This window comes from Fusarium falciforme, chromosome 13 (assembly GCF_026873545.1).
Source record: "Fusarium falciforme chromosome 13, complete sequence".
In the NCBI taxonomy this organism is placed as follows: domain Eukaryota; kingdom Fungi; phylum Ascomycota; class Sordariomycetes; order Hypocreales; family Nectriaceae; genus Fusarium; species Fusarium falciforme.
This window is the reverse complement of record NC_070556.1, coordinates 855018-874787: the sequence shown is the minus strand read 5'-3', so window position 1 is coordinate 874787 and position 19770 is coordinate 855018. Positions and strand designations below refer to the sequence as shown.

At 50.7% G+C, this 19770-nt stretch overlaps 4 protein-coding genes across 4 annotated transcripts; 1 reads left to right on the top strand and 3 right to left on the bottom strand.

Moving 5' to 3' along the window:
* Positions 1-299: 299 nt before the first annotated feature.
* NCS54_01479300 (Hypothetical protein) lies at positions 300-3393 on the top strand (the record flags this gene model as incomplete). The annotated part of the gene is made up of 2 exons (XM_053159922.1): positions 300-3214; positions 3300-3393. The coding sequence occupies 2 exons, from the start codon at positions 300-302 to the stop codon at positions 3391-3393; spliced, it is 3009 nt and encodes a 1002-aa protein (XP_053015897.1).
* An 875-nt stretch (positions 3394-4268) lies between these two features.
* Positions 4269-5024, bottom strand: NCS54_01479200 (Hat family dimerization protein; the record flags this gene model as incomplete). The annotated part of the gene is made up of 1 exon (XM_053159921.1): positions 4269-5024. One exon carries the CDS (start codon positions 5022-5024, stop codon positions 4269-4271), a length of 756 nt encoding a protein of 251 aa, XP_053015896.1.
* A 3357-nt stretch (positions 5025-8381) lies between these two features.
* On the bottom strand, positions 8382-12013 carry NCS54_01479100 (ArAE-2-N domain-containing protein; the record flags this gene model as incomplete). The annotated part of the gene is made up of 5 exons (XM_053159920.1): positions 8382-9513; positions 9576-9858; positions 9913-10808; positions 10861-11769; positions 11841-12013. 5 exons carry the CDS (start codon positions 12011-12013, stop codon positions 8382-8384), a joined length of 3393 nt encoding a protein of 1130 aa, XP_053015895.1.
* A 3416-nt stretch (positions 12014-15429) lies between these two features.
* On the bottom strand, positions 15430-16359 carry NCS54_01479000 (14-3-3 domain-containing protein; the record flags this gene model as incomplete). Its single annotated transcript, XM_053159919.1, has 3 exons — positions 15430-15705; positions 15785-16286; positions 16346-16359. The coding sequence occupies 3 exons, from the start codon at positions 16357-16359 to the stop codon at positions 15430-15432; spliced, it is 792 nt and encodes a 263-aa protein (XP_053015894.1).
* Positions 16360-19770: the final 3411 nt, after the last annotated feature.

Here is a 19770-nt window from a genome sequence, read left to right as displayed (position 1 = left end):
CTCGGACTATCGGACTGTAGCTGGAGCCACAGCGATCTTCCAATTCCTCCGACTCGACCCAGCCTTTCTTCTCTTTTTCTGGTCTAAGTTGTGGGACTTGCTCGGCCACCAGCAACTTGCCCACTCAAGCCGCACTCTTCTCCAGCTGGAGGCGGTCACGTGCGTCCCGCATTCGACATTGACTGAAACCATCACTGACGCCAACATCCACCAACGTATACGACATTTAATCTTTCTTTGAATCTCAGTCATCTTCGACGATTTTTCAAGGGCGACTTTCAGTCTCAACGCGGCCCAAAATGGCTACCGTGGATGATGCCGCGGCCGGGGAGGCGCTCCCAGTGGAGGAACACAAGTCCGTTTGGGACAAGACAGAACGCAATTTCTGGACCAACCTTCGTCGCCAACGAGAAGCAGAAAACAACATGGTCGAGCAAGAGTTTCAACGGTCTACGACTGAACTCCGAATCAAACTTCGTGAGCTCACCGGACAACGAAGCCAGCTGAGCGAGTCGCAAGCGCGGCTAGCTCGAGAACTAGCTAAGGTCGAGGCCGAGCTAGCCCGCGTGACTGAGGAGTGTGAAGTGAAGACAGATCGACTGAAGCGCATTGAACAAGACTACCACGAGTCGCGACAGGCGAGGATCGAAACTCAGCAGAAGATCTGGAAGACGATGCGTCGGTTTTTCAAGGAGAAGAGGGGCGAGGACCCCGACGTCGAGGAGTCCGAAGACCCCGACATGGAAACCCTTGGCCTTCCTCAGGAATTACCGGAATTCTTAAACGTCAGTGGAAATGTTCCTCGGAGAGAGGTCGCCGATGATTCCATCCAAGTGAGAACCGATCAATCGGCTACCCATGGAGAGAGCATGGAAGGTGTTGAGCATCACGACGACGAGAACGCCGCTAACAAACCCGCATCTGATGTTATGGTGAACGTTGTCGATGCTGATGGCAATGTGATCGGACCGGTGGAACGCATCGAGCCGTGGAATCAATGGGTGGAAGGAATCCAGGAACTCGAAATTCGGAGACCTGTCAAGATCCGTCGCGGTCGCCGTTTCAACGACTCGCATCTTGCTAGCATTTATGAGCGAACCGAAGCGAAGGGCGTCAAGTGGCTATCCTGCATGATCCAGGCCACCGGAGAGATTCAGTCCAAGCGATGCTGGTCGTGCAATAAGAATCAGGGAGCTTTCGATGATTGTATTATTGTCGGTGGTGACCTCTTTCAGAGATGTGGCAACTGTGAGTGGAACCGTCAGCGTTGCCACGGCGCGTCTGGAGATTCGATTGACATACTGGCTTCGAGGGAAAGGTCGCGACAGCAGAGGGAGGCCAAGGGGTCGCACACCAGACCTGAGCCGGAGCCGGAGCCTCTGCGCCTGGAGATCCAACCGAGACCTGAGCCTGCACCCGAACCACCACCCGAACAGGCACCTCGAACTGAGGAACCAGTCTGCGTGTCTTCGCGTCATCCTTCACCCCAGCCTGTCCATCAGCCTGTTCCGCCGGCTCCTGAACGAGGTCCTGGGCGAGTTCCCGAACCGGCTTACAGGCGTGCCTACGAGCCTCCTCCTGTACCAGTCAGCCGCCCTGCTCCCCTACCCAGGCCCGATCTTGCTCCAGAGCGTATGGTAGAGGCTATGGTAGCACCATCTCAGTCTCAACCTCAACCTCGGCCTGAAGTCCCACGTTCCGCCCTTCCTTCGCATGTCCCGCAACCTACACGGCCTGGCATCCTTCAACCTACTACCGAGTTCGACACGCCCATGGAAGACACGTCGGCTCCCAATAGCACTCAACCAGCGCGGGATCCCGAGCGGATGCCGATACCGCGAGAGTATCGAGTTACCCCTGGATTCACGCCGGCCAACGTTCGCAGTAGACCCCCATCAGCCGAGCGAGTGGAGCGACCAACACCGGCTTCCATGCCCATCGAACCATCGCCTCAGCCGACGGAATCTCCTTCTGAGGAGCCTCTGGAGGAGATCACCCGAGATAATCTGGTGCTCCGGCACAATGGAGAAGTCTACACTTACCCTGAGTGCGTTGAGGGTGTACCCCTGGTCAAGATCAACGAAAATCACCCCTATTGGGAGCCTAACTGGCCAAATGTGAGAACACTGATTGAGCCGCAGCTCGCTCGATGGCGCGAGAAACACCAGGCTGCAATCGATGCCGGTCCGAAGCAAGAAAAGGGTGGCTCGTCCAAGTATCAGATCGGTCAGCTGGTCAATCGGGGCGTCAAAATCCTTGAGTTTCACGAACAGGGCCCGGTTAGCCCGTATCAGCTCCTCAGCAAGAAGTACGTCCAGTCAGGCAAGGGCGGCATCACGTCCTACGATGCGCTCTTCCGTTTGTCTGAGACGATGTCGGAGCTGGAAAAGTTCAAGTTGGATATCCAGCCAATTGAGTGGATGCGGCAGCGCCTGCACGAGCTAATCCTGGCCGAGGGCGCCAGCTTCAACTTGCCTCGAACGATCCATGACTTCTATCACGACCCGAAGCTGACTGCCCTTCGATACAAGCATGGCTTCAAGAACATCGGCCGTCCCTCTGGGTTGAAGGCGCGTCAGAGCCAGGGCAGTCCAAGCGACACGCCCAAGCGTCTGAACAAGCGCAAGAGCGTGCATTCTGTTGCTAGCACGCCTCGCGAAACGTCCTTTATCGAACAATCTCCCTTGGCTGCTCATGTTCCCAGGGGGCCCGACAGCCCATTTAACACTGATCTTCATAAGCGACCCAAGTTCTTATCTCCCGCTTCCGGTCCGGTTCACGACGAGTTCCACATCGACGCATGGTCTGATACGGACTCACATAGTGGTGGTGAAATCACCAAATACGACTGGCGCCTCTACCAGGTCAAAAACCGATTCTTCACGAGCTCGACGGCAGTCACCCAGTATTGGACCTGGATTGAGCAAGCGGGCTGCTTCCAACACCAAGTCCTTCAGAACGCTAGCCCTGCCTCGTGGGGTTTGTTTAAGGATCACATTGACTTCCATGTTAACCTCGACGAGATTGAGGAAGTGATGTGGAACATTGAGGCGCTTCGCATTCACATCATCATGCGCAAGGTCAACATTACGATGGACAAGTCGGATGGAGCACCTCGTGGCGATGTAATGGCATCTTTCAAGCGGGATCGAACTATGCGGCGGTTCCTGTTCTTTTGTAGGGAGAAGGGAGTCAGGATGCTGAAGCAGACGACGTAAGTACCAATCTTGCCTCTACAGCTCATTTGCATGGAGCCTCCAAGCATTGCATGGTGGAAAGGTAACTAACAAGGTTGACAGGGAGGAGCTCGACCATCGCTGGCAGATGATGCAATCAGACCTGCTTCCAGACGTTGATGACCGCGGCGAGTCTAACAAACACCTGCTGGAATAGTTTTCTCATCTTGAACGAGAGCCGTACCTGACAACTATGCCTTGCGTCAGTGAGTCTCCGACGATTAATTTTGTGCGGGAAATTTTTTTGGCGCTTATAACGTAGAGACCCCCCACCTTTGGCCAGGACCCCCCTTTAAGCCACATCATCATAGACTTCATCCTTGGCAATGCGAATAACACACTCGGCCACAGAATTTTCATTTTACATCGTATGAAGCTCAAAAATATATCACGATAATCAGAAATGGATAAAGAACCTGAATATCGAATTTCTTGCGCTCTCAAAGACCTCGAACACGGCCCACTCGTGCAAGTTACTTGTGCGCACGCCATCTCACGCGGCAGTCTTCGCAACCGCAAAAAAGGCGGCACCAACGCTCGCGATGCTCAAATTCCGGCTCAAAAGTTAAATCCGGACCAAGAGAAGAACCTAGTCAGTTGGATCCTCAATGAAGAAGCTGCTGGCCGGGGCCAAAGCAAAGCAAATATACGCAAGTTTTGTTGTTTGTATTGCGCAGCTGTGCTGGGTAAAAGATGATTATTGAGCTTGATTGTTATTATTTAGAGAGTTCTTCTCAGGTTTATATCTCTGAATGATTCCATCTAGGACTTTGAACTCTAAATCTAGGACTTTCAGACTGCTAGTCTGAATCCTAAAAGAAAGGGGGATCCTCGGATTTCCAACAAGTTTGCGGACCTCATTCTCAAGCACGATGGACGAGACGAACACGCCGGTCATAACTGGGTCAACCGCTTCATTACGCGCCATAAAGACATCAAAATGAAGCCATCGCGATCTACAGACGCCGTACGAGCGAATGAGACTACGGAGGAGCAGTTACAGCGCTTCTATCGACTCCTTGAACACCAAATTCAGGATAAGGATTGCGTAATCCAGTGGAGGCATTCGTCTTCGCCTGGCGTGAGGCCATCGTGGCCTGCTTCTGGTGCTGTGTAGCGGTTTCGTTTAAGGTATTCTTGGAACGGATTGTCCGAAGACTTCCGCTGCTTGGGAACTGGCTCAACGGCTGATAGCTCCTCTCCAGGCAATACGGCCTCCCGATACTCAAAACGCCAGACATCATGAACCATGCTTTTTGCCTCGTCAATCCTCTCAGGGCGGTCAGTCCAGTTGCGTTCAAACCATTTCCATCGGTATGCCGGATGGAGCGCTAGGCCAGTGTAGTAGATGGGCGTCTGGCTCAATATCTCGTAGTACTCATTCAACTTCTGCCAGCCCAAATTGATGTTGATCCTAAAGTGTTCAGGATCAAGGAAGTCCTTCGCGATATCCTTGAAGCGTTCAAGCTGCTCGAGAAGGAATTCGAAGCCTTGAATAACGTCCCAAATATTGCCATATGACCCAGTCCACCCACGCTTCCGTTTGCGGATCTGGCCGTCGCCTTCAAGCATTTTGATCGTGGCTTCGTAGTAACCAAGGATTTGCGCAAATAATTCGACCACCTCCCAGTCCTTATCGGATAGCTGGTTCTCTGGCTGGCAAATAAAGGGCAATGTAAGTGACTTCTTAGGGCCGCCCCTCTTGGTCTTGTTCTGTTCGAAGTCGATTCGATGGTGGGCAACGAGTCGCTCGATATGGTCGCGAAGCAGTAGAGCTCGTCGTATCATATATAACTGTGATAGCCATCTGGTATCGTTGTCCAAAATAACATCCAATGGCTTTCTGGCTTTGAGTTTGGGGTCAGTTGACTTGTTGAAGGCTTCTTGTTGAATATTGCGAAGTATTGTTGGAATAATTGGGAGCTTCCCCCTCACTTCAAGGTCATATCACAAAGTCCTAGATTAAAAGTTAAAAGTCCTAAATGGAATCGCATGGGATATAAACCCCTAGGGAGCTCTCACCATGACAATAACAATAATAACCTTGATTTTATCAATCACACCCAGCATCACTGCGCAATTCGACAACAACTGGCCATACAGCTTCGTCCAACGCTACCGGCAAGAGCTAGGTTGTAGCTGGTTTGATGGTTTTGATGTTGCTCGCAAAAGGGCAGACAATACCTCTAGGTATAAGGCCTATTTTGAGCTTGTAAGTCAACGACCCAAGTCTCCTGTTCGTGGCTAAAGATGGAAGATCCGCAAGGAAATCGAAGAATACGACATCCTCCCTCAAAATACGTACAATGTTGACGAAAAAGGCTTTCTCTTGGGTGTCATCAATCGAACCAAGAGGGTTTTCACTCTTAATCTTAAAAAACAAGGAAAGTTGCTGGGTGCATCTCAGGATGGTAACCGATCCTGGATCACGTTCTTGGCGTGCAGCTGTCAGGACATGACCTCCTTACCTCCTTTCCTCATTTACCAAGGCAAGCCAGGACAAGTTCAGGACTCTTGGCTCACAGAATTTGACCCAGAGCATCACTCTGCTTTCTTTACAACATCTGAAACGGGCTGGACAAATCATGAGCTTGGCAAAGAGTGGCTCATCGGTATTTTCGATCACTTCACCAAGGCCAAAGCTCGAAACGGTCGCGATTATCGCCTTCTCATCACCGACGGCCACTCTAGTTTCTTGGAAGAACAGAACACACCAACCACAGCCGAAGTCTGATGTTGACTCTTGGTCTCCTTCCGTAGGATTCCTAGAAGAGATCTTCCGCACTTCTAGGTGAAATAAATATCATAGAAAATAGTAAGGGCAATTAATAGCAATGAAGATCATCTCAAGAAAGAAAGCCCAAAAGCTCCCCTCTCTCGTCATGACCTCTGAAGAAGATGATGATGGCCAAAGGCGAAATCCGCCCTTGACCTTTTATCTACGTACAAGCAAAATGACTGACGGCTCAAAACAGCCTAGCGCACTTCTCCCCCAACTCACTAGCCATATTAATATGGACTTTCTCGAGTGGTGTGAGCAACACCGAATCATCGTTGCGGTGTTTCCCCCCCATTCCACACATCGGCTTCAGCCGCTGGATGTGTCGTTATTTAGCCCTCTGTCGACGGCTTACACCAATCAGCTCATCGGATGGATGTCAAAAACACAAGGGCTCGTAAGCCTGTCGAAACGCGAGTTTTGGACCTTGTTTTGGAATGCATTTGAAGCTTCCTTCTCTTCCGAGAACGTTGCTAGTGGCTGGAAACGAACTGGGCTCCACCCTTTTGACCCAGATGTGGTCCTATCGCAGATCGCTAAGAAAACGGACGACGAACCGGGCACAGGCAGTGACTCTGCACAGTCAGCAGCGTTACAACAACCTACAGCTCGAGATTTACGACGGCTAGTTGACCATGTAGTTGGAAAATCATCTGACGAAGCTGATGTTCACACGAGAAAGCTCAAGATGACTCTCGAAAGCCTCCAAGCGGAGGTTGAACTTCTTAGAAATGAGAATCAAGGACTCCGGGAGACAATTGGTCACGAGAAGCGGCGCAGACAGCGCGGTAAAGCTCTGAAAGATTATCTCTTTGACCGTACGGATCCTAATTCAGCCCAGGTATTTAGCCCGCAGAAAATCGCCCAAGCGCGCTTGAAAAAGGCCGCACTTGAAACTCAAAAGAAGGAGCAGGCTTTACAGAAGCAGATCGAGAAGTCTCAGCGACAACAGAAAACAGAGGAGCAAAAGGCTCAGGTTTTGGCGAGGAGGAGGCAACGAGAGGAGGAAAGGGAGAGAAAGCGGCAGGAAAAGGAAGCCAGACAACAGGTTCAAGAAGCAAACCGCCAACTTCGAGAGAAGACTAGACATAAGAATAAGGATAAGGTGAAAGGGAAGCAGGGGGCACGACGGGTAGCTTCTGGGACTTCCGATGAGAGTCCGAGGGTGCGGGCTGAGATAATCGTCGCTCTTCCACCGCCATCAGAGCTTCCTGTGGTATCACAATCACCAAATCGACCAGGCCACAAGAGATCGGAGAAGTCAGGAAACACTGAGAGCTGTAAGAGCAGCTCCAAAAGGCCTTCCCTTGTTGTCGAGAATGATCGGGAGATGCTGGTGGTATTTCGGGGGTCAGGGCGGCCGCACCGGAACAGTAAGCGACCAAAGTGGCTTGAAGACTATGAAATGGATTGATATGTAAGAAAGGATAGTCCTTCTACTGGATTTCAAACTTGAAGATATTTGATGAGGTTTCTGTTGAGTTCTGGTCGGTTGAAGTCAAGTGTGTAGGTTGGTGTAAATCCGGCGAATCACCGGATCCGGCGGATCACCGGGAAATCCCTTAGTTGGAGCGAGTGAGAGCCGGAGCGTATCGTATCGTATCGTATCTATCTAGATAGTGGAGAGAATAGTAGTTAGAGAGAGAGGCTTAAGCTGGGTGGATAACCCCTAGAACTCCCCTTCTTCTTCTATCCGTACATACGCGTTTGTCATTTCCCGGGGGTGGGGATCTCCGGGCGGGCCGGCCTATGGGGATTTGCTCCACGCATGCATGTTCAGGGTCCGGTAAGTAAGGGGCAGCAGCGGCGCCGTCGATCGGGATCGGATCGGGGGAGGGGGGGAAAGGAAAGAAAAAGAGGGGCACCTACCATTTTGCAGTGAAAAAGCAGGTCCCTGTAGGGATAGAGGCTTCATGTGATTGGTTAAGACGGCATGGCGACGAATAGCAGCGTCGGGGAGCGACAGGGGACAGGGGCCAGGGTACGCTTTTTCGGTCAAAGAGGGTCGGTCTATACAGACAGTAGGGTCTTCCGTCATAGGCCGAGCGACGGTAATGCCCCTGTGCTAACCTGAGCACCACCGGCTTCTGGCTCAAAGTGTTCATCATAGCCACTATAGAGGGCGTCGCCCGTTGATTACGAGCCTGCATGGCGGCCATATTTGGCACCTGGGACCCTATTTATGTCCTGGGTAACAAGGACGAAAATCCGTCATTCTTGATGTCCTCGAGACGCTTCCTTTAATGGTATGTATAACAGTCTTGACTAAGATAGTTTACAATCCTTTCACTTGCCACTAGTCACTCTCAAAGGGGTCGGATTCGGGCGGTCTGGCAATTTCAATATGAGTAGAAAGGCTCCTCGCCTCAAATCGCCTTCTCCTTACTAATCGCGGCAACAAGCCGAGTCGTCCTCCGCTGGGCCAGCGGCTTTTCAACCATCTCGCTGGCCCTGCTATCCCTACCGCCCATGCCCACGCGGAAGCTGAAGTCCACGACGCCTACAAGCCCGCTCACCGCCCGCACCAACCCCTCAAGGTCGTCGCATACCAGCGTGCTGCACACCTGCATCGCGACGAATTCCGCGTAGCCACGCAGCTCCAAGGGTGCGTCCAGGGATTTGGTGTCCCCGGGGAAGGCCACGCCTGCTTGTTTGCTCTGCGGTTGTGGGTCGCGTCTGGTGCGTTTCTCCGCGACGTGATCTGGGGCCTCCTGGCGCAAATCGATGGTAGTCAGTCCCGAGTTTCCGCGTCCACGTGAGAAGTCCCGATGGGGAAGTGATGGATTGTCCTCTTGATCTGATTCGGTGGCCCTGTCGTCTTTAGGCAGCCGAATCAGTCTCGGCATCATCTCGTAAGGTTGAGGAAGAAGCAGGAAGGGTGGCAAGCTCTGGCCTGCAAGCATCGAGTTTGACAATAAGGTCAATGTCGACAGGAAAGTATGGTTCGTCGGTTCTACTCCCGAGAGGACCTCTGTGAGCGCCTGCCACCAACTATTATCTTGCGCATCTGCGGCGGCATCTGATGAACCAGCTTGCCCATCGTCGGGGTCCTCCGTCTTATGCGTTCGCGGCGGATGTGTTAAGGCATAGCTCATAAGCGTTAGATAGCTCATGATACGCCCACTACGCTTGATGATCTCTTGGTATGTCTCAACGGGAAAGCGGCCGCCTAGGTTGGGCTCCCACCGCTGCCACACGACGTGAGACTCAATAGAGGACATGAGACGCATAACCTTGCCGAAAATCTTACGCCGAGCTTTTAAAAGGTGGTAAGCAGGCGATGTTTCTGACTCGATATCGCCTGCTGTCCCTTCAAGCTGCGATTGCATAGTCGAAAGTATGACGCTGAAATATTGAGCGAGAAGGTATATGGTCGCGGACAAATCCTCTCGAAGCCAAGTCCGATCGGTTAGAGGAGAAGGGAAAATTGTCCAGAAGAACGCAATCAGACTGCCTGACGCGACAACAGCGAGCCGATACGGAGCCAGGAGATAGGTTCTACACACATTATATTAGTCTGTGACGACCTAGATAATAGGCAAAGGACAGGTAGGGCTTACGGATGGTATGGCTGTCCTGACTCAGTTGCTACCGCTTCGCCAAGCTGTCTTACCTGCAACTCGTAACCGATAATAATAATCTGAGTAATAATGGCAATCATAACGGCTGTAAGAAACCGGGGAAATTTGAAAAAGTAATACTCAATGAAGATAAAAAACCATAGGAAAACAATAACACCTGAGGTCTTCTGGTCGACGATATACCAGATAACGAGCGAGAAGATCATGCCTAGACACGTGCCCCCGACTCGACAGAAAAAACCGAAAATCGACTGGCCAGAAGCTGTTGAGAGTGAGTAATTGTCCAAGTCAAACTCCAAGGGCCGCAGGGACTTACTAATCGTCATTCCCAGAGCGATAGTAATCATTGCCCAATCTAGCCTCTGATCTTGAAAGAAGTGTTGGGTTTGCTCCAAGAATGCCAGGATACCGACTGTCATCGTAGCAGCGGCGACTCGAAAGCCAAAGACAGACTCCTTAGATCCCAAGACTAACGGGATCCTACGAAGCCCGTTCCCAAAATGCTGCCAGATATTGGTGGCAGGAAGATGCTCTAGATCCTTCTTAGGGTTAAAGCTATCTCCGTAATTAACGTTGTTCGTCTCTAGGATATCCTGGTTCTGCTTTACGCTCGAGTCCTGTTCTTTGAAGACACTCGTCAACCACTTCCATAGCCGCCGTTCGGTGGGGAAGAGTAAGCGTTTATGCTTCATTGTACCATCCTCGACTTTCTCGTCCGCGAAGGCGACGAGGTCCTGGAGGGCTTCCCCGGCCGCATACATCAGCTGTTGTATATATAAAGTCACGTAAAGTTGCGTCTGGTTCCTTGGTACGGCGTCGCTGGCCCCATCCCCGACCCAGGCCCGAGGGATATCTCCATTCTGCGAATAGAATTCCTGGACTTTCTTATCCACAAGGCTACCAAAACATTGGTCGCCTGGGTTCACCGCGTCTCCGTGGGCCTCGACATCGTCCGATCCGCTGCTCGTTGACTTCCTGGTTACCTTTGGTTTCGGGAGAATCTCCAAGCAGATGCCAGTATGTTCGAGTCCTTGGTCGATTGCTTCCACAAGGGTCTGGAATGGCGTGTGCAATTGTTTCATGACATCATTCCACACTTGTTTCTCCCAATTTTCTTCCGCCGCGATCTCAGCCAGTGTGTCCTCAACGACATTCCGCCTTCGACGTTCGGCGACTCGGTGGAAGATATCTACAAGTGAATTTATCGCCACTCTACTGGAAGTCAGCCGCGTTTCTGCCAAGAATTGGGGGATAGCAAACTCGCATTGAAATCGTGACGTTTCGAATTAGTGTGAACGTCTCGCCGAGATCTTTCGCGTCAAGCTTTCCCCAAGCCATATCTCTCTTCGCAAATGCCATATTGTCATGGACCTTGCCCGTCAAGACTCTTATTGTGTGGATTGTCTCTGTTAGACGCTTGGCTGCTTTCGCCTCCTTGGCCATACCCTCATCCTTCACCTTCTCCAACTTCTTCGACTTCAGCTTCTTCTTGTCCTGCGAGGCTTCTCGCTCTTCGGTATTCCTCGTTTCGATATCAAAAATGCCGTCTCTTGCTAAGGTCGCCAGATATTCCTTTTGTAGACCAACTACCTTTCTGAGCAGGCAAATGAGGCCTCTCAACTCCCCGATCACTACCATGCGACTACTAATAGGAAAGATGAAGAGCGACACGCCTGTCGCTAGTGCCATCCCAAATAGCATCGCTAGAAGCTGCTCTTTGACAAAGGCCTCCGCTGCTTTAGTCGTGGCAAGCTTGGGCCCGGAGGTCGTGCTATTGTTGATCAAGATACTATAGATGATCACAGGCAGGCTGAAGCTAGGCAGCTTCGCCCGCACAAGGTTTGCGAACCAGATATTGGCGAAGAGCCATACTGCGCAGACGGCTGACTGAGACGAATTATACGGTGGTGGGGCTCCTGTGGTAGCCTGGGATGTGGGAGGGGAGGTATGAATACGTGCTTGGACGGAGGACCAGAGGACGAGGAGAGACATGGCCGAGCCAACGCAGATGGCAAGGAGGTCCAAAATGAGGTTCTGGATAAATCTGTCGCGCGGCAGGATCGCGACGGCGAGGACGGAGATTACCGGGATTAAATATCCCATCGTCGTGAAGTAAGAGGATATTCGTGTCGATTGGTACATCGATATGCCAATGATAGGAGGGATGGAGCCTCTGCGCAGAGCAAGAATACATTAGTATAGAAAGTCCCGGAAGAAGCAAAAGAATGCGGATTGGTTTCTGACTTGAACATCAGGACCAAGGTGGCGGCATTTAGCCCGACCTTGTCCATGCGGCGTTTCAATGTGGTGGGCTTTGGCTTCGGAAGTTCCTCCGCATCGTTCTCGGCAGTGGCGGGTTCCTGCTTCTCCGGAGCCTGGCTCGGGGACCCATTTTGCTGCTTTTCTGGGCTCGCCATGGGTTGAGATATTCAGGGGCTTGTAGTGAGAGATGAAGGGAGGTGAGGCCGGGATAGGCGCGCAAGGGAGTTGATAAATGTCCGAGTTCGTCATTATGACGAAGTGTAGGTCGCGCCCACGAGATACCTTTTTAAGACGATGCGATGCAGATGCCGACGGTGAATTAGCGTTGGCCGATACTGTCATTCCACATCTCCTAATGGTGAAAGGGGCTTCTTCGTGTCGTTGCACACAACAGCGCCAATCCTCCGTGGGCGGGTAACTGGCCCAGGAGGGCACTGCCAATCTGCTCACCAGGGCGCGGAACTTTCCACCTCCAATCAGCCGAGATTTGAGGGTAGAGTTTCTTCGTCAGCGCATGCGTAAGTCGAGGCACGCTGAGCTAAAGAATCCATAACTTCCCTCGAGTGAGAAATCCTGGCAAGGCAACCAACCATCTATCTACTTTTGAGGGTGCCGTACCCCACACTTCATTTGAACTTGAGTAGTCGGTACTTGCCTCGACCCGGGAATCCACACCTAACGCTTACCAAAGTGGGGGCGAACTGCCTCGAGTAAGGGACGCGAGTTGTTTGACTCTGCAGATCTCGATGAATCGTGGTCGATCTCGCGAGGCGGTGATGAATACAGCACGCAGGCGGCGTGCGTCGAGCTCGTCAAGATTGAGTGGGCGGGAACGGGCCGTAGGAGTCTGAGCGGGGGTTCGTTGTTTCCCTGTACAATTCTCACCGAATAAAGTGCATAGTGAGGTCTCACAAACGCAGTTAGAAGCGCATTCCACGCGCTGATTACCACAACTTCGGCATGAAGACGACAACCATTAAGGGATCCCACTGTCATCTTGACTGATCGCTGCATAGCATGCCTGTTAGCATCACCACACAAGCTCCATCTACGGTTCGATCGGCAACTCCGGAACCGGCGTTCTGTACAGTGCACACATCTAGGGTGCCCGACGATCATATCGGAGACACTACACCTGCAGTGCTTCGCAGGACCATTGAACAGGAAATGCGAACGTCTAGCGACCAACCTAGTTGGCGATGTGTTGCAGTGACTAGAGATGGGCGAAATACCAACCGCCTGAGGGTCATCGGTAGGAACGAGGACGAACTAAAGATGATCAAGGCGATCATTGAGGCCAAGAAAGTTCCAGGTGCGAGAGTCATCCGAGATCAACTGTACCCAGTCAAAGTTGACAACATGAGCCGTGCGGCCGTCCTCGACCAGGAAGGCAAGGTCCTTCCATCGAGGCCTGCCAGCGAACTGGCGGCAGCCTGTATATCCCCAAGCTAGATTGAGGCCCGAAATTAAGCTACCTGATGCTAAAGTATCTCGAAAAGGGGGGCCTGGAGATGTACGTGAGGGAGGAGCATGTCCCCCCGAGATCCGACAATGTTGGGGAAACGCAGACGACCAAAGTGCCGGGGCACCCCACGTTGCTGACGTGGTTCACTGCGACGTCATGCCGCGGAGCTTCGAGCTAAATGCTCAACTTAAAGTTAACCTCATATCCCGAGGGGCGATAATAAGTAGGAAACTAGAGTCTAAGATTATTATGACCGCCACCTTGCTAGTTTAGGGCCGTGGCGCCTCCAGCACATTTGAGCTAGACCTGCTTGGCCCTCACCTAGGTATAGTTGATTTATTTTTGTTTCAGAAGCTTATTCATTCTTGATTTCGCTTCCTCCTACTGCGTTTAATATTTCAACAGAGTAGCGTTCACACTTCAGCATCCTCTTAATCCCACTTTCTTCTCATGGCTTCCTATGAATCGTCCCAGAAATAGGCCAGTCTCCAAACATAGCCAATACTTATGCGGCAGTAGCTATGGACATTGGCTACGCGTGGGCGGAGGACTCGTCTTTTTAGGATCGCTTGGGTTGCCTGGGGCGACTGACGACGGCGCAGTGCTAGCCAGGGGAAGAGCCCTATAAACGTGCACGGGCGAACACCTGTATTCTGACGAAAGGCCATCAAGACCCTCCAGCGTACAAAAAGCAACGAGAATGCTTAGGACACAGACGTGTGCACGGACGGGTTTGGGCATATTTTATCGAAACATGGGCGGTAATCAGTCTCGAAGATATAGCCAGCTTCTCCTACTCGCGGAATAGGAGGCCAAGTAAAAAAAAAAGCACCGGGTATGTTCGAGATCGCGGACCCGACAATATTGCCCACTGCCAATGGCGAGCTCCCCTACAAGAGGAGGTTTCGACGACGAGCTACAACCGCGCGCTCAATGCCAAACCTCTAACTATATCACATGAAAATTCAAGGCAATTATCGTCGCATAATAATGCAAAATGGTTATTAGAGAATATCGCGAAGCCCAAGTAATACAATGATGTTGAGGGAAACAGTACTGTCATCATGGTGTCGACCTTTTATCATTGGTCTTCTGACAGGCTTTGTGACGGATAAGGTCCTTCTTTTCGCGATACCGCCGAGAAGGCTTTCTTCTCCTAAGAACCCTGGACGTCACTAGGTTCGAGCCAGCTTGGGGTTGATGCGTTACGTTTCAGACTCAGAAGAGTGTTGCATGATTAGATATTGACCCAGTTGCCGTGCATTTGGACTTCGATGTCCCGTCAATTGCCAAACCGTCCCCGAGGAGTACCAAGCAAGAATATCTCATTTGGTAATCATTCCCTAGAACTGTCAACCTGGTGCTCAACACCCAGCTGTCTGACTAGAAGAAGCTCCGCGCGTTTTAGACGAAGGCGCGGCGACGACCTGAGCTTCTTGGCCGATACTCGGACGAGTTTCGCGAGCGGCAAAAGTATAACCTGGCAGGAGGTATCATCCTGTGTTTCGATGCGATGGAGCCGAGCAGATCCTGCCCCTATCCAGACTGTTCCAGCAGATTGAGATAACTCCCATCGTAACCCATAGCTTCGAATAGTCTTATGATTCTATGCTCCTGCTTATGGCACAACCAGGTACCGCGCTCTCTCAGGTATCTACTGTACTAATAGACCCTATCCTTAGCCTAAACAGCTTTTTGGTTAGAAGGCGGCCCGTAATGGAGTACGTAAGGTGCGGGGACCGGGAATCGGTCATAGGTTGTAGCTGCCTAGGGCGTATTAGTTGCAAAGGTGGCCACCCCACTAGTCGGCTACCCCCAGTAACCGCATATTGAAGCCATCGTCAATTGAATACGTATATTAGAATTGGCATGGCCGGTTATATGGGAAACTAGATTGTGAAATCTCGGGAGTAGATGTTGAGAGTTCTGGGCTTAAAAGGCACGTCAACAAAGTCGAAATGAAAGGGTGAAAAGTATCAGGGATTATTTGGCAGCTAGAGACTCTGGAAAATGAGAAAGAAAAAAAAAGGTCTGAATGGCTTTGACTTTGCTGATTTTGAAGAGTGTTCATGATGAATGTCCTTGGTGTTGCTGAGGGAAAGTTCTTCAGCTTGAGGGGGGCTCCAGCTTTCCACTGTCTGAAGACATCCAAAAAGTCAAGTTAGCACAGAGGAGGTGCATAATCAGGATGCTGCCACTATTAGACTCCTCGGTCAGGGCGTCGAGCTCGGCAATGCCATTATCCAAAGCATGCTTCGCAAGATACCGGGCACCATCCCATGAGTTCAGAATTTCGTAGTAAAAGACTGAGAAGTTGAGAGCCAAGCCCAGCCGCAACGGGTGAGTGGCCGTGAGCTCGGTCTGAGCAATATCGACAGCAATCTAAGAAGCAAACCATAATCTCCGATCAGTATTACTTATTTGGCTGATTGAATTCTGAACCAATAGATATGGAACCCACCTTGTAGGCCTTATAGGCAGAGGTAATTGCAAAATTGCGCTTTTCACCCGACGCGAACTCGGCCAGGTAACGGCTATAGTCGCCCTTCCTAAAAAGATGACGAGTCAGCCCAGGTGCCTTTGGGAACGGGAGGCCAGTAAAGTAGGCTGACATCTTGTAATAGAACGCCTTCGACTCGTCACTACCGGTATTGGGGATCAAGCTCCTGTCTAGCAGATCCAAGACGTCCTGGCAAACCGTCTCGAGCTCATTCTCGATCTTAATGCGGTATCCACGGATAGTAGCAATATATTTCTCATTACCCCTTGACTGCTTTTGCTCGATCGAGTATATAATGCGCCAGCTGGCACGGCGGGTGTCGACCACGTTCTTATAAGCAATGGCGAGGAGGTTCCGCTCATTGACACTGAGCTCACCACCTATATTGACCACTGCCTTCAGGTGGGGGACCATATCCTCGTAGCGCTCAGCCTGTCCACAAAGGCCAGCGAGGAAAGTGTGGCTACAACCATGAACTCAGTGCTACGGTCCTGGAGAAACCGATCAAGATGAGAGACGAACTTATTACGCTGCATGATAGGTATCTGGCTAGCCAGATTCGTTCAAAATATTTGATCGAAGATGAGGCGGCAAGTTGGGGTGTAAGGGCGATTTGGTGTGGTAAGGCGGAACGGTGGGCCTCAAACAGAGAAACGGGCTTCGGGCTAGCAGTGTCAGATAAGCAATGGAAAATGTAGTGCTAGAATGGGAGGTTTTGACAGCAGCAATAAGAGTGATAGGGAGAACCCTAGGTGGAGGGCAATTTAAAGCGGGTTTATTGCTCGTCAACTCATAAGTGTGGTGGTCGGTTTCGAGGTTACTTTACCAAGGGTTACGTTTAATTTGGCAAAAATACGACCAGATGGGCCCGTGCACGCTTCAATGTCCTCTCCAGCTTTTGTCAATTTACATGTTTTGCGTCCGTGCACATAGCAAGATCTTCCACGCCCGCACACATTTCCATCAATTACGCAAACCTCGTCCGTGCCCGTCGCACAGTCAGCCATCGTCGCATCCTCGTGAAACACCCAATTCTCCCATCTGATTTTTGGGGCGATGATGGACTGGATTGAGGCCTGGGCGGCACGACTTGCTTATTCTATGGGACATAACTTCATCTCCTATGTCACTGAATGAGTGGCAATCGTCCTCTAAAGAGGGACTGTTGCGAACTGAGAGCTATATACAAATGGTAACTGGCAGTATTACAGTAGGTGTGCAAAAGTTCCGACACTAACCCGGTCCACCCCAACTGGCCTCATCACGCCCTCTGACTTTGACGAGTTATTGCGCAGTCAATTTAAATCGTATGAGGCCATAAGCTATATCAATTTGAAGCTCAAAGAATGTAGTTCCTCATGGTATATATCAATATTTCGTATACCATCCGTCGTTATCAATAACAGCCTGCATTCTCTTCGGCATCGAATTTATCACATTTTCAAACACCTCATCTTTGATATCGGCCCAAACCTCTCTCTCAGCTTCAATCAGGCGATCCAAAGAGGCTGTATTCTTCGGAATTTCCCCAAGTTCAGGATATCGCTCGCAAATCCGCTCTTTGAGAATTGACCAGAGGTTTTCGATAAGATTAAGGTCAGGAGAGTAAGGAGGCCAGTCAGCTAAGATGATGCCCTCCGATTGAGCGTATCTCTTGAGCCAATCTGACTGTCAGGAGGCTCCAGTTAGGTCACTACAGGGGTGTCTAACCAATCAAATATGAGAGCATGAAAGCTACATTATTCTCCACCTAAATTAGCCTGTGATAGAAGTCCCAAAAATATTTTGAGTTACAAATCGCGACATCACGCTGCTTACACTCTCTCCTGATTGATGCCTTCTTGTATTGCTGCTAACCACCACCTAAAGGCTTCCTTGAGGTCCTTGACCAAGGCTTTCCAATCTGTTGGCCCTTACAAGCAACGCAAGCAGATGTTCCTATAAAGCTCTAGTCGTCATAGGTATTGAGGGCATCGGCGGGGATTGATTGAGAACTCATCTCCTGAGTGCGCAAACACCTCCAACCAGGTCACGACGAGGGGTTCGATCCAATCAAAAGGCGCCAAAAAAAAAAAGGTACATAATTCCTCTGCTAAATTAGGTGGTGGTAGGAGTCCCAACAATGCTTCGTATTACAAATCGCAACATCACAAATACGGCATCCGTGAGAGGTCTGACTCCGCACATCCGGCCTCTTCATCTTCTTCTTTTCCTCATTGCCGCTGACCTCCGTAAGAGGGCTCCATTCCGGGGCTCTTACTCTTTGCTGCCCCTGCCGACAGCCCTGACAGGCTAGGCAGTCTGACTTTACCTTGCGGTTGACATGATTGATCTTGCGATCGATGTGTTCCCTCTGTAATTCGGGTTGTTGTAGATCACGCTCGTCTCCGGCCCGGTAATGCCTCCTTGCTTGACTGTTATGGCCGTAGGTATTAAATAATTCGTTATAAATGCACTCTCGCCACTCCCTTTGATTCGTATATCTCTTCCAATTTGGCTGCGGTCCGTGAAGTTGAGCAATGTAGCTGTTAACGAGGGCCACGTCAAGGAGGAAAGTCCATGCAAGTGCCTGCCACGCACCACGGCGTAGGGGATGATCATACTTATAACAAGACCTCAGTTGGTCACCACGGTCAATATGATTCATCTGGTCGTTATAAGCAGCAGCCACTGTCGGTATGTTGATCTCTTTGGTAGCTTCGTTACCAAAAAAACGCCGTATTGGCTTGGCTTCTGACTTCCGTGATGACGGCTTCTTCCTCTGCCGGACGACACGCTCATCGTCGGCGCCGGTAAACACGGTAGCTAAAAATAACACAAGCTTGTTGTCTTTCCAAGCGATTTGGTTGACCTATAGACACAGAACGAAGACGAATTAGTAGGGATTTCTCGGCCAAAAGTGTCTGAAGCTAGTACCTGGTTGTCAGGGGTTGGGATCGCCTTGATGGTATTGAATTCGTACATTTTTTTGACCTTTCCGTCATTATTCTTATCATCCACTAGTTCCTGGTTGATGCCGCTATTTGTACGAGCCGTGCCTGTGGCGCCGAAGCCGTGGCTACGGAGGTTACGGAAGAGGGGAGACGATGAGAAAAGGTTATCCACAAATACGTGATATGTCGCTTTTGGCAGCATATTTATAAGGGCAACGACGACAGCCTGAGTCGAATTCGGTGTGAAAGACTTGTCTTCTGTACTAGGGGCTTTGGCTGTGACTTTTCTTCGCTTGCTTGGCCGACCTCGCGATGATGACTTCTGCGTTGAAATTTCATCGCCAACGGCACCATGTGGTTTCTCCTTGACGTGCCAAATCCACCGAAAAAAGAAGCCACATTGGGCGATAACCCATATCTTGAAGCCCACGGGGTCAGGCTTGCTTTTGATAACCGTTATGTCGTCGCTTTTGCCAGTATAACGGATCATACACTCATCGACGGCAAGGTGAGACCCGGGCCGGAATATCTGCATGGATACGGCTTGCATATGGTCAGACCACTCTTCAACGCATTGGAATACCTTCGGAATAGGTGCAGTTTCGTCATATTTGGTGTGGTCAAAGGGACGAAGGTGCCTGTGGATAAGCTGAAACTTGTTGTATGAGATGAACTTGATAAATGCGTGCGCAGGACGTTGATCACCGGGCTTGGGGGGCTTCCAATAGCTTCGTATCGTCTTTTCTTTATGCACGCCCATATAAATTAGCGCACCAATCGTCGTTAACACCTCTGAGACCGTTGTTCCTTCCCATTTGTGTAGTTTTGAAGTTCGCTCCATCGGGGTATTCCAGCTGTCAATAACGCCGTTTTCTTTGAGCCACGTGATCCAGGAATTTGTGTAAGATACCCATTTCTCAACGAGTGATATGGGCAGAAAAAGCTGGAATAGTTGTAGAGGCGTTGGAGGCAGTGTGTTAATGTGAAAAGGGCGTGTTTCTACGTGGAAAGGCT